The sequence below is a fragment of the Desarmillaria tabescens genome, assembly GCF_030435595.1.
Source record: "Desarmillaria tabescens strain CCBAS 213 chromosome Unknown EV420scaffold_32, whole genome shotgun sequence".
NCBI classification, from domain to species: Eukaryota; Fungi; Basidiomycota; class Agaricomycetes; order Agaricales; family Physalacriaceae; genus Desarmillaria; species Desarmillaria tabescens.
The window spans coordinates 1-14665 of NW_026848331.1; the positions used below are offsets into that span (position 1 = coordinate 1).

General features: G+C 47.7%; 2 protein-coding genes across 2 annotated transcripts; both read left to right on the forward strand.

Annotated features, from left to right (window-relative positions):
* Nucleotides 1-6560: 6560 nt before the first annotated feature.
* On the forward strand, nt 6561-8660 carry EV420DRAFT_1482297 (uncharacterized protein; the record flags this gene model as incomplete). Its single annotated transcript, XM_060469884.1, has 1 exon — nt 6561-8660. The coding sequence occupies one exon, from the start codon at nt 6561-6563 to the stop codon at nt 8658-8660; it is 2100 nt and encodes a 699-aa protein (XP_060327784.1).
* A 2564-nt stretch (nt 8661-11224) lies between these two features.
* On the forward strand, nt 11225-12768 carry EV420DRAFT_1702070 (uncharacterized protein; the record flags this gene model as incomplete). The annotated part of the gene is made up of 5 exons (XM_060479504.1): nt 11225-11292; nt 11397-12401; nt 12444-12475; nt 12603-12640; nt 12754-12768. 5 exons carry the CDS (start codon nt 11225-11227, stop codon nt 12766-12768), a joined length of 1158 nt encoding a protein of 385 aa, XP_060327785.1.
* Nucleotides 12769-14665: the final 1897 nt, after the last annotated feature.

Sequence of the window (14665 nt, forward strand, 5' to 3'; positions counted from 1 at the left end):
TGATAGGGATGAACAAAACATCGGGATTTGGAGTGACGAGGAGGAGGTGGAGCTGGATGAGGAGGATTATGCGGATCTCTGAGGGAACAGTGAGTTCCATGAGGGGGAGCACTGTATGATGTAATCATGCCATATTGTTTATTCATTATTTCATTATTTTTACTCCTTTCCTGCATGTCATCAAGTTATTTACAATCATAATCCTAATTGGGCAGTACGGGACATCTAATACCGTGCCACCGACATACTATTTGCGCCGTCGCTAATTGAGGAAGTGGCTGCACTGGATAATCTATATTTAGCTTTAATTACACCTATTGGTAACAGGCAAGTAGTCTACTGGTTAAAGTCTGTGCTGTTGCAATGATGTCATAGGGTTAGTCAATATTTTGCCGTGTCACTGGTTCGAACCCCGGACCTCGCCGGTTCTTGTCTCTGATGTTGTAACTGCCAGCGCGGGATCCTGTGGGATTTGTTAGCCCAGGCGTTAGTTGACACTTGGGTTCTAACTGACACTCCTGATGCATCACAATTAAGTGCCAACTGACACCTTTCAAACAGAAATCTAGCAGTCCAGGCTGAGGACGCAGATCCCGATGGCCGAGTGTGACCGCATGGAATTTTTTCAGGTTGGTCACGTGGCTTTTCACCTCTTAGCTTTCTACCACCACCATCTCCTCTATTTTCTGAATTTCGTCCTCGTTGTTCGTCATGTCGTCAACCATCAAGTACCGTGTTTCCATGACGCCCAAACCATATGAGCCTGCCCCGACACCTGAAGATATTCGGCCTGAAGACCTGGAAGCCTTTTATGACGAGCGGGACGCTGTGGAGAAGGCTAGGGAGGATGCCACGGAGGCTCATGAGGCCTGGAAAGCGCAGAAACAAAAGGAGGAAAAGAGGCGGGCTCTGGAGTTGGAATGGCAAGAGAAAAAATTGGGGCAGGAGAGGAAGGTTGTGGAGGCCAAGGCAAGGAAGGAGAGGGAGGAGCGGGAGGCCGCGGAGAAGAAACGGCAAGAGGAGGCAGAGGCTAAGGCAAAGGCAGAGGCGGCCGCCGCGGAGCAGCGGAGGTTGGAAGAGGAGGCCAGGGCCTTGGAGGAAAGGAGGGCCACAGAGAAGAAGTTGGAAGGTGAGGCCAAGGCCAAGGCTTTGGTGGAAGCTAGCAAGGCCGCGGAGGCGGAGAAGGAGAAGGAAGATGGGAATGAGGGGAGCAGGGTTTGTAGTGGGTCCGATGGAGATGACGAGCGGGAGAAGGCCCCGAAGGAGAAGGCGTTGAGAAGATTGGTAAAGCAGAGGAAGGATAGGAAGGGTAAGGGCAAGGCGACTGATTCGGAGGCCACGGATGTTTCGAGGAAGCGTAAGATCAAGTCTAGTGCGGTGGTGGTCAGTGGGGAAGAGGAAGTCGCAGGGCCGTCGGGAAGGCCTTTGAAGAAATTGAAGACCGAGCCTGAGATGCAGGCGGACGACAAAGAATATAAGGGTAACGGTAAGTGACTTCTATAGGGTCCCGTCGCTTATGCTGACTTGCTCTGTATAGAGCGTTGTGGACATTGTAAGACAGACAACGTAAGATGTTTCATTCACCACGGGCGCACTTGCGAATGGTGCAAATTAAAGAAGAACAAGTGTGTGTTTCCACAAGGTGAAAGTTCGGGATCCACGGGGTCCAGTGAGGTCATCGACCTCCTACAAAAACTTTGCGACAAGATGGACGATTTCCAGGAAGGCTTGGAAAGGGTAGAGGGAAAGGTGGATTTCCTCGGAAGCCATGTCGATGACTTGGTCGACGATTTTCATGAGGGTAACGCTCCGGAATGGCCGTCAGATTTCGTCGAGGAGGAGTTTAGGGAGGAATGGGCGGCATCTAAGGTTGAGCTAGGAAACCTCAAGAACGTGAACTCGGAGGCCCTACGGATCGCGATGCATATGCGACTTGACAAGGACGTTGCCCAGTTGTGGAATGCCCATGTGACAGGTACCGAAACCCTCGATGCCACGGATCCCTTCAAGGTTGCCAACATGCAAGTTTGGTATGGCTGTCTTGGGAAAGACGGTCTTCGATTGGCCATCAAACATCGTGACCATTTCTTGGACACAAGGGACCAGTTCTATGCGCTCAGAGGCCGTCGGATTGAGTGGGCGTTGTGGAAGAGGTATTTGGAGGATGCAGACGAGTTTTTGGTAGAGGATTCCGAAGGGGAATTGGATCCCGAGGAGATGAAGAGGGATGAGATGTGCCCGGGCACGGGTGCCATCAGCGTTCCGGCACTGGATGAGCTGGAGCTTCTTGTTATGAGTGATGAGGAGGAGGAAGGAAGTGGAAGGGAAGATAGGGTGGACGAGGATGTGGTGATGGGAGAGTTGGTGCACGCGGAATCCTAGGCGCTCTTCTTGCACTTGTATATATTTTTTGGATGTTGTCTTGTACACGGATTTTGAAGCGCAGGCCCCGATGGGCATAAATATATATATATATTTTGGCTTGTAGGCTTGAGTGAGTAAGAGGGAGAAGGAAAGCAAGAAATAGGCGTCCGATGGGCTCTGTTCCCAATTAGGAAGGTAATTTGCAATAGTTTTCCAGGATTTGATTTGAAATTCGAGGAGCGGAGACCGTAGGGAGCCGATAAGTTATGAGTAGGTCAAGAAGCAATGGGCGAGGGTTTGAGGGAGACTTTGCGGATGGTGACTTTGGATAGCGGTCCTGGTTTGTCTGGGTAACGTTGGTGGAAGTCTTTTATATATTCGTCCGCGGAGAATTCTGTAGCGGGGATCCAGGCAAACTCTTCATCGGTACCTTCATAACCCAACCATTGGACTCGGTATAGGAGTGGACAGCAGAACCGACGGTCAAGTTTAGAGTCAAGGATTTGAGAGATCTCATACTGTTCCTCACCGTCGACTTCAACTGGAGGTGGTGGAGGTTGGGTATGGTTAGGGATAGTATTGGTCTCCACGGGTTCAAGTTGGGAGACATGGAACACAGGGTGAATGGAGCGGAGGTCCGACAGGAGTTTGAGAGTGAAGGAATGGGATCCTGGCTGAGCAATGATATTGAATGGTCCTAGGCATTTTTCGGCAAATTTCGCAGTAGGGCGAGTAGTTCTGATATGTTTAGAGCTGAGGTAGACCTTGTCACCTACTTTGAATTCAGGAGCCGGGGACCGCCGCTTGTCCGCTTGTAATTTGTAACGGGACTGAGCATAAGTGATTTCATCTCGAAGGAATTGGTGGAGCTCATTGAGGTTAACGATGAAGTCATGGGCCCGAGCGGAGGCGATGTCATGTTCAGGATGTACGGTGATATTGGGATGATAGCCTTTGTTAGCAAAGAATGGAGAGATTCCGGTGGAAGCATTGGGAGCGTTGTTGTAGGCAAACTCGGCAATGGGGAGTAAGGTATCCCAATTGTCTTGTTGGTAGGAGCAGTAGATACGGATGTACTGTTCCAGAGTTTGGTTAGCATGTTCAGTTTGTCCGTCGGCCTCCGGGTGATATCCGGAAGTGAAGTGAAGCTCCATATCCAAGGCTTTGGCAAGAGCACGTGTGAACTGGGAGACAAATTCGGAGCCGCGGTCGGATGTTATATGGTTGGGAACACCATGCTTAGCAAACACATGAGTAACGAATAACCGGGCCAGCTCCTCGGAATTGATGGTGTCATGAGTAGGGATGAAAATTGCTTGCTTACTTGCGCGGTCGACAACTACGAGGATAGCAGTGAATCCGTTGGAATCCGGTAGTTGTTCGATGAAATCCATAGAAATGGAATCCTACAGGTGTACTGGGACCAGCAAGGGTTTGAGTAAGCCAAAAGGGCGGTGTCTAGGTGTTTTGTTATGTCCACAGGTAGTGCAGGATTTAACGTAGTGGCGAATGTATTCACGCATCTGTGGCCAGGTGTAATTCCGTCGGACAAGTTCAAGAGTCCGATTTTGACCAAAATGACCTGCCAAGATGTGGTCGTGATTGTTTTGGAGAACGCGAAGACGGAGATCATCGGTGTCCGGGACATAAATGCGACTGTCAAGACGTAGTAGTCCTGATTCATCCACGGACCACCGAGAGGAGTTGGAAGGGGAAGATGCGAGTCGGAGGCCTTCGGTGGCAGCAGGATCCAACAGCTGTGCATTCTTGATATCAGAGTGGAGCTTGTCAATGTCCATGATAGCACTAGCGCATAAGACAGGACCTTCAAGGAATGTAGCGCAGAGTGAAGCGGAGAGTTGTTCTTGAGTGAAAACGGGTCGGAAATTGTGAGGATTGACTTGAGCATATTGACTATCCCCCTCTTTAGGGTAGACATCCCATCGTCTAGTGAGGGCGTCCGGTTTCCCACCAAGTTTCCCTGGTTGGAACTGAATAACGAGGTTGAATTGGGAGAGGAATTCGGACCAGCGCACTTGACGTCGAGTAAGGACCTTGGTAGTAGAGAAATACTCAAGGTTCTTGTGATCTGTAATGACGTCAACGGCTTCCGCGGAGCCTTCAAGGTAGTGGCGCCAGTATTTGAAAGCTTCGAAGATGGCTAGGAGCTCTTTATCGTGCGTATCGTAGTTGAGTTCGGCACTGTGGAGACTCCGGGACAAGAAGGAGATGGGATGGATCTCACCATCCTCAAGGTAAATGGATAGGATGGCGGCAATAGCGTAGTCGGATGTGTCGGTTTCCACAACGAGTTGACGGTCGGGAAGCCAGTGGGTGAGGATAGGAGCATGAGTAAAAGCCTGCTTCAACTCATTGAAAGCAGATAGGCATTCATCGTCGAATTTCCACGGAGTTCCTTTGCGAGTGAGTCGTGTTAAGGGCAGGACAATCTCACTGTACTCGTGAATAAAACGGCGGTAGAAATTAGCAAAGCTGAGGAAGGATTGGATATCCTTGACCTTGCACGGGACTGGCCAGTCAGTAATAGCTTTGACCTTGTCTTCAGACATGCGTAAGCCTTCGGGCGAGAGGATGTAACAAAGATATTCGACGGAGTCCCAATGGAATTCACATTTGGAACCCTTGCAGTAGAGGCCATTGGCTCGGAGTCTGTGAAGGACTTCGTGTATGTGTTTTCAGTGATCCTCAGGATTGTCGGAGTAGATAAGGATGTCATCAAGGTATATGACGACAGATACATCGAGCATATCAGAAAAGATGTCATTGACAAAATGTTGGAAAGCCGTGGGAGCGTTAGTGAGTCCAAATGGCATGACACGCCATTCAAAGGAACCGTAGCGGGTCCAAAAAGCGGTTTTCCATTCATCACCCTCGGCTATGCGGACGAGATGATAGGCATGGCGAAGGTCTAGCTTGGTGTAGAGACGAGCAGAACGCGTGGAATCGAGAAGGTCGGATATGAGGGGCAAAGGGTAACGGTCTTTTTTAGAGATTTTATTAAGTCCACGGTAATCTACACAGAGTCTTAGTTCACCGGTTTTCTTCTTGACAAACAGTACCAGAGCTCCGTGCGGAGAGTGGGAAGGAGTGATGAAACCATTACGGACGTTATCGTCAATAAACTCGCATAAGGCTTTTAGTTCAGATTTGGAAAGGGAATAGATGGGTCCGAGCGGAGGGGTGGAGCCTTCCTCAATATTGATCTTGAGGTCGTAAGGGTGATGCTCAGGGAGCTTTTCAGAAAGGGAATCACTGAAGACATCAGCAAATTCATGGTACTCCGGTGGGACATCGGATAAGTTAGTGGGAGCCGCAGTGGTAGACTTGCCACTAACACTAGGCGTAGAAGGCTGCAATGTGAATTGCTGGGCTCCTTCTTCTGCACAAGCTCGGACAAAAGCGGCAGCCGAAATAATAGATATCTTGGGGGCGGCCGAAGCACCAAAGGAAGGAATGGTAGGGTAGGAATAGATAGGTTCATAAGGCGGCGGAGCCCGTCGGGATCTCGATTTTGGGGTGGAACATGATGATTGGGATGGTTGGATTGGACTGGAAGAGTCTGAGTGTTATGGATCTCGAGTCTTTTCAGGTCTGTACACGAGTCAACACATGCCTGCTCTCGGCCTTCTCGGCCTTCACCTCAGCTTACTAGTATTTTCTCCTACTTTCTCTATTCTTCTTGCCGATACTGGAATACTACAGAACTTTACAGAATAATACGGACTTGAGTAGCATATAAATACTGTCTTTACCTTTGTATTAGAGATCTTAAGCTAATTTTACTCATCTTCGAAGTCCACTTAACTGTGTGAACTAAGCATCTCTGATCGGTTATGCCAAGTGCTTGCCAATCAATTGCTTCCCGACTACACCTAGTGCTTTTCGGAAACCCTGTTAGTTACACCTAGCGCTTGCTGATGCCCCGTTAACTACGCCTAGCGCTTGTTAACACTCTTACGGATCCCTCTTGGTGGTTGGAACTCGGCTTTTGGACATCCTCACCCTCAACTTAGGTTTTACTCGAGTATTCATTACTTTGTGTATTAGCTCAAAATACTCCGATTCTTAACATTGGTGGACACATTGGGACCACCTTGTAGAGGGAATCGTTTTATTCATTATTTCCTACTCGCTTTCGCACCTTATCGCGCCTACTCACACTGAATTCAATTACTATGCCGGGACCCATTTCAACAATCCATTTACCGGCTTCACAATCTTCTCCCCCAACTCAGCATTTGCCTGGTGATTCGCTCAGCTTTCCAGATCCTCCAGCACCGCTTGTGTTTCCAGTCGACCCAGCTGACATTTCCAACACTGATAGCGGGAAGGTTACTCACTTGTGGCCATCCTGTGTTCCCCTCTTTACCTTCGCAGAACATTCATGTTTGCAGGAGCGTAAGGATCGGATTATACAGGTACTTAAGCTCAGCAAGAACAAGAGACTCGGGAATAACCTACAAACCACCAGTGATCATGTATTGAAGCATAACCAGTACACTGAGACCTTCTCAGAAGAAACTTGCATGCTAGATTTCCTTCTTACATCCGTTTTTGCCTGCACTACATTCACAAAAGATGTTGTGTACAAATTGGATGAGAAAATCTATCGAGATCTTCACACCCTATTAACAACTCGCCATGCATTAGCTTCCTCGTCACTCAATAGCTTTGGTTATTCGGATCTCAGACCACCTGGATGGGCCATTGACACTGTGAAAGGTTTGATGGCCAACGATTTTGAGTTGTATGCCTTCCAGTATCGCATTCGGGTCGAGCATTTTCTTCATATGCTTGATTATGTCTATGACTGGAATAAACTTCAGACACGCGTATACCTAGATGAAAAAATGCTGGCAGCTCAGCGCAATGCTGACAGAGCGCGTCTTGAGAAAAGGGAGTATTACCTTCCTGCTGTTCCTCCTGTATCACATTCCAATCCTTTCAAGTCAAAGACCTCTGTTCAGGCCTCGGCCTCCGACTTGAGTTGGGGGGGAGTACACTATGATGCTTCAAGAGATGAGGAACAGCCTCCTAGCAGCTCACAGGTCGCTAAAATATGCGGTCAGTCTTGTCTTTGTGTGAATTCCAAAGTCAGTGAACCTCACGATTTCGGTCCATATCAACATGAGAGTTTGCCTGCGGCATCCCACCAAGCTCAGATTCCAAAGGACTTAGATTGCAGAAATCCTTCTTCGCACACAAGCATTTACCGAGGACGTTCTCCTAGTGATCTCGACTCGGGTCAAGGTTGCACCATCACCGATGGAAACAAACATCAGTTTCGTCGTGATTCATGCTATTCAAAAATTCCCACATGCTCTGATCTCTCGGAGTATACCAGCATTGATTTTGACACCGCCCTCAAAGCGACGGACATACCTGCTTACAACAGTAATCCAAACACGAGGGATAATTGTGGGAACAAATTCATTATTACTCCAACCCTGAATCATAACATCGGCAATCCAATCATTCCATATTCAAACAATAACGGAATTCGTACTTTCCAAATCGCTTCAAATACGCCGTGTGCACCCTTTTCAGAGAAGAACAAGAATTCTCGATTACCACGTAAAATCAGATATCACATCGACCGGCTGCAGAGACAGCTACAGCGAATAATCCATGCCACCAGCTGTGTCACGTCCACTAATAGTGATTGTCAGCGTATACTGATGGGAATGAGAGAATGCATACTGTGGTTGTCGGGATTTACCATCATGGGAAGCGAAGCAACACGGGTCCCGGTAGGAGTGAATACTCCTGATCTTGATACCTTGCAGATGGTCCTCAATTCAGGCTCGTATATCATGTGTAACTCCCAAACAGCACTTCAGATGCTCTCTATGTGGCCTAGAGTTCGCATCAAGCAGAAGACGAACCTTATGAAGCAGACTGGAACCAAATGTCGGCTACAAAGTCAATGTCTTGTCAGACACGGAATTAAAGTTGAATTTTCCATAGTACCACCGCCTATTGACTGGGAGCTTCGGGTATTTGAGGTTCATGCCTTAGCAGAAGAAGTTGTGAGCCAATCAACCAAGATTGCAAGGCTCCAATCGTACCACACCCAAAAATCTGGTCGTCATTCAAAACATCGACGAGTACCAGGAACAGTCAGAGCCAAAATCTGGCTCGGGATACCTGCGAAACTGCAGCCAACTGTTGGTCATGATAACCAATTTCTTGATGTATCCCTTACATCCTCGACAAATGCTCCCATGATTCCTATTACGCTGGAAGCTATGGCAACGGAACGAGATACGAAATAGCTACTCACAAAATTTTCACAGAGTGGCAAGTTCAATACGGTGATGAGCCTAAACTTCCGTGGCAACGGCAAAAACCAAAACTCTAGAGGAGTTCACGGCAAATGGCGCGTAGCGGCAATAAAGGCTTTGTTGTTGTGCGAGTGTTTCGGTGCACCTCCGTGCGATGAATTCCTCAAGAACGCAAGTATACACTGCGACTTTTCAGTCAGCGAAGTAGTACCCTTAACGATCGAGTACTAGAAAACGTTGGCTGTAAGCCGGAAGGGGTCTCGATAGACGAGAAGGAACGGAATCCGGTATAACTGGGAATACCGGCAAACCGTGAACGAAGTGACGACAATTTAACTAGTAAAAGCCGTGGGCGATGTTGACGGAATTAGAGAAAATGCCGTCAAAGAGAAATACCGTTGGCAAGATAACAAATACCGTGACGGCAAGAGACGAAGACTGTAGTCGAGAAACGAGAAACTGGCAGTAAAACGAAGATAAGACTGGCTGGCGATGATATGAGGGGGAACTAGTGACGGCAAAATGATGGCTGGGACTGGGCTGGACTGAAACTGAAACTATACTGAGGTTAACGACGGCAAAACGAAACTGATACTAATCCTGAGTCTACACGGAGACTATCCTATACTGAAACTGACAGCAAGATACCAAATACCGTGACTGATGATCCTATACTGAAGCTGTCGACCGAAATTCCGTGACAGATGCTGCTGGCGGCAATAACGATCCTAATCTGAGTCCACACGGGGACGTAACGATCCTGAACTGAACTGGGTAAAACGATGGCGACGTAGAAGGTGAAAACTGATGAAAACGATCCTGGCTGGTGAAAGTGAAGCGATGCTGGCGGATTTAAAAGATAAAAGCGAGTTGTGGACACCAAATTCCGTGTATTGGCGCAATATGAGCGTACACCAATACCGTTAGAAGAAAAGCCATGACAGAGAGTATAACTTGGAGTGACTATGTTGTTATTGTCTATCTCCTAGCGAGTACAAGCGATAACGGTGGTCGATAACGTGGATGATGGCTAGTGTCCAGTAACTTCCGTCTAGCAACTCCTACTATACTAGCTTTTATACTACAAGTCCGGAATAAAATTAGAATACTTGAAACGAGTCCTTAGTAAGTCCTTAGTACATCGATTGGTAAGAAATGATACAAAACGCGTGCTCCCAGAGTTCTAAAGTAACAGCACCCACACGGTTTTACCGCGTATAGACTTAGTGATCAGAAAGAATTCCCCCGACATATGGACTCTTGGGCTGCTGTGTTGCTGCGGCAAAGTACACTGAAGGTAGTACACTGAAGTAGATGCGTGCGGCATTATCTTGGCGTTGTAACAGCCTTAGTAAAGTGAGTGGAAAGGTCACGGTATTAGGTCTTTTGCCGTGGAGTTGGTACTTTGACTGCGGCATTCTTCTAAATGATGCTTGATGCTGAGGTCATCGATGGCTGTGCTGGGCGATCAATGATGGTCCTAAATCCGTGAGATCTGCAATCAGGTGCCTGGCAGCATTAATGAAGTGGCGCATATTGATATGGAATACGAGCTGGGAAGGATAGTTGGCGGTAAGAGTGGGTATTGCCGTGATTGCAATCGTTGACTTTAGTGAAAGTCCGCTAAGTGGACAAGGCATTTATTATAATGCTAAAATCCGCGAATTCTGAGCGTACAGAGCCTTGAGGCTCATCAACGGTATCTTTGAAGCGCAAGCTGTTGGAGAAGACTGAGCGCAATCAATTAAATCAGAGCATTCAGCTCATCACTAGTTCAGACAGCGTACCCTGCCACATTTTTATCATGCGTATTGCAGTCTCTCACATCATCCTTTTCATAAATGCCCAAACTAGCCTTCTAACGTGTTCTATGGACGGAGCACCAACTGTGGCACCAACGGAAGTTCATACGAGTGTTGCTCGACATAAACAACGTATCATTCATGCATCACGAAGCAATCCTGAAGCCTTAAGCATAGCTATAGAAGTCCTGATCAATAGAAAACGACGCTATCAGAAGAGAAATCAGTGCACAAGGCCCATGAGGAAACTTGATGATCAAATTCGGAATCCGGGTATCAACATACACAGCATGGTCGAAGTCAACATTGTCCTGGACAAAGAGGCAGGATACTCTGACATACGGGGGAAGGACACAAAGCTGGGCACAGTCTCAAGGGTGAATGAACCAATGGTGGTATCGATAACACGGCAAAAGGAAGACCGTGGCAATCAACATCATCAATATCATCCCCATTTTGGAAATAACTCACCAGCAACTACGCAAGCCGATTCCCTTTGCTATCATCGCACGATGGAGCCGTCCTCCATCCACGCATCTCCCAAACAACATTCTAGCATATCCTGTGACCAAAATTATTTTGAATCTAGTATAAATTTTGAAGCAGGGACACATCATTCAAGGGCTCAAACATTTTGTCGATATTTGAAGTGTTATCCAGTACAAGGAGAGCATCGACATCTACAACACGGTACTAGAATTTCGACCCGTGTTCACTCCCTGATAAGGCAAGGTATCCTATTGCTCGAAAAACATGTCAGCCGAGAAACTCATTGGCAGCAAGGAGATGACTTATCTTATATCTACGTCTCCCAGCTCTTTGTTCTTCCTATTTCAAACCTCTACAACACCCTAACAGTGGTAGTAAACTGGAATATGACCAGACGTGTTCGTATTGCCTGAAAATGTTTTTATAACATTCGTAGGAAAGGTCAGAGGATGGAACGACGACTGTGCGCCACCCAAGACGATCAGCTTCAAGTTGCAAGGGCGGTGCTTGATCCGCATCGAGCCATCAGAAACCAGGCACCTACCATTACGAAAGCCATCTCCAAAGAGAGGGTCAGCATCATCTCCGGACGCGAATTCATCGGTACTTGCTTCCATTACCTTCACAGCTCTATTCTCATCCTGATCTGCAAGGAACTCTCTGAATTCCTTGTCGCATTGCGTGAATTCAAATTTCCAAAACTTCCTATGGTGTCGCGCAGCCCTAATTACCTTAGAACTATGTTCGAGGCTCAGTACCTCCCAGGGATTCGGCACTCACCTCGATGGGAAGTCCCTTGTCAGCTTATTCTGGAATTAATCAATTCCCCTAGCTTTGCAGCTTACCCCTGCCTGCTGGTGATGGCAGAAGATGCAGTGACTAAACAAGAGCTGAAACGAATACTCACAGAACATACACGGAGTGCCGCGTTCAACACATTATTATTGAAGCGCAATTTCCCTGAGAAAACTGAACATGATCAATTAAATCAGAATGTTCAGCTTGTCACTACTTCAAACGACGTACCCAGGGACATTTTTATCATTCCTATGGCAGTATCTCGCATCACCCCTTCTAGAAATACTGAATTCAGCCTTCTACCGCGTTCGACAGACCTAGCACCGACTGTGCCGCTATCAAAGGTTAATACAAAGGTCATCGGGCATAAGCGAAGCAGTAGAGATGCATCAGGAAACGAAGTGAACAATACAGAGACCTTGAGACATGGGCAAAGGCTGGACACAATTTCGAGCGTGGGTGGACCAATGATCGATGAATCGAGCAAGCAGAGAAATGAAGGGGCTCATCATCAATATCATCCCCGTTTTGGAAACTGTTCCCAGGAACTGGCCCTTGTCGATCTGCTTCCTCTCACACAGCTTTCCTCTACCCTCGTACCGTCCGAACATCAGTTGTACACATCCGGGGATGGAAAAAATAGGTTCACTATACTCTAAAGGCTGGCTCTAGGTTTATCTAGCAGTGAACGGCCCGGCAGTAATGACATTCCCGAAGGTTAGTGGAGTTACAACCGCAATCAGCAGGTAGCAGCCGCACTAGCACAGGACAATCAAATCTACGAGATTCACTTCTTCTAATTCTCTTCATTCACTTGATTTGTGCCTCATTCCGGCATATGTAGACTGGGGAGGCCATGTTATGGATCTCGAGTCTTTTCAGGTCTGTACACGAGTTAACACATGCCTGCTCTCGGCCTTCTCGGCCTTCACCTCAGCTTACTAGTATTTTCTCCTACTTTCTCTATTCTTCTTGCCGATACTGGAATACTACAGAACTTTACAGAATAATACGGACTTGAGTAGCATATAAATACTGTCTTTACCTTTGTATTAGAGATCTTAAGCTAATTTTACTCATCTTCGAAGTCCACTTAACTGTGTGAACTAAGCATCTCTGATCGGTTATGCCAAGTGCTTGCCAATCAATTGCTTCCTGACTATGCCTAGTGCTTTTCGGAAACCCTGTTAGTTACACCTAGCGCTTGCTGATGCCCCGTTAACTACGCCTAGCGCTTGTTAACACTCTTACGGATCCCTCTTGGTGGTTGGAACTCGGCTTTTGGACATCCTCACCCTCAACTTAGGTTTTACTCAAGTATTCATTACTTCGTGTATTAGCTCAAAATACTCCGATTCTTAACACTGAGCGGACTGGCACATGTGTGTCAGCAGCCGCAGAAGCACTTGATGAAGAAACAACCGATAATGGTGAACGGAAAGTGATACTGTGCTTTACCCAGTCAATCGACGGATTGTAGCGGGAGAGCCAGTTGTATCCCAGAATGATGTTACAAGATGAATCTAGACGAGTGACGTAGAAGTCAATAGGGAGGATGTCTCCGGAAGGGAAACGGATTGGAAGGGAAATGGATTGGGAGATGTGAGATCCGATGGAGCCATCGAGAAGCCAAAGTTGGACAGGTGGGATAGATTTGGTAAGGAGATTGTGATCCTCAACATACTTCGAATCAACAAAGCAGTGGCTAGAGCCAGAATCAACGAGTGCAAGGAAGCAAAGGATAGTAGAGATGGGTGAACCGTCGGATTCCGATCTGGAGCCGACTTCAGACGAGAGAGAGACAGTTAGGGAATGATTGGAAAGAGCGGCAGCGTTGAGGGTTACGATCTCCAGTGCACTGTGACAGTCAACGCAACCCTGTCCTAGTGCGGAGGATACAGGGTTGCTCTCTAGTTTTCCAATTCCGACGGAACCGTTTCAATAGAGGCAGTGGACTCAGGGAGTAGGGGCAGGAGTAGCTGCAGCTGCACGGCCCCTGAGCGGAGGCCATGGCTTTGCGCTTGTTGCAATCTTCGGTCTTGTGCTTACCTCCGCAGAACATGCAGAGGTTATTCTTCCGACGGTGGTCCTTTTCTTCTTGAGTAAGACGGCCATCTTTGCCTAGCTTGTCAGCATAGGGCTTAGGGTTGGAAGAGGAAGAGTTGTTGGGGGAAGTCGAAGATGATCCCGTGGAGCCCGAATGAGAGGACTTTTGGCTTCGTGGAGTTGGAGTTGGGAGACGAAGAGTTAGAACTCTTTGCCTTGTTGCTGTTGCTGGAAGAGGAAGATGGGTTACTGTGATTTTCTCAGGATATTTCGGCTTTCCGAGTCCAGTAGCGAGCATCGAGCTCTTGAGCGAGATTCCGCATATCACAGGAGATTATCGGGTTTCCCGTGGTGGGCCATATCATCCTTGATGCGAGAGCAAAGGCCACGGTAGAAGGCATGATGAAGGGAGTTGTCGCTGTAGCCAATAATGGCAACATACTGATTGAATTTGACAATATACTTCATGATGCGGTCTCTGTCATGCATCCGAAGATTTTCAAGCTCATCTTCGGCATCACTGACAGCGTTGAAGGGGCTGAAGTTGGTGTGGAGTTCTGAAAGGAAGGCGGTATAGGAATATGCCCAAGCAGGGGGGTTGCGGTGATTAGGGTGGAGGATATCCGGTTCGAACCAGTCAAGGGCGACACCGGAAAGGAAGGAGATAGCGTAGTTGACTTTTGCTGTATCCGATCAGAAGGCGTCGGGACGGTTGTTGAAGTTCAACTGGAGAGAGACGATGAAGGCCTTAAGTTTTTGGGAGTCCTGAACCGTCAAAGGTATCTGGTTCCTTGACCTTGGTGCGTACCGCACGTTGTCGATTGCCATTGACAGCATCGGAGACGCCACGGAGGACATTCA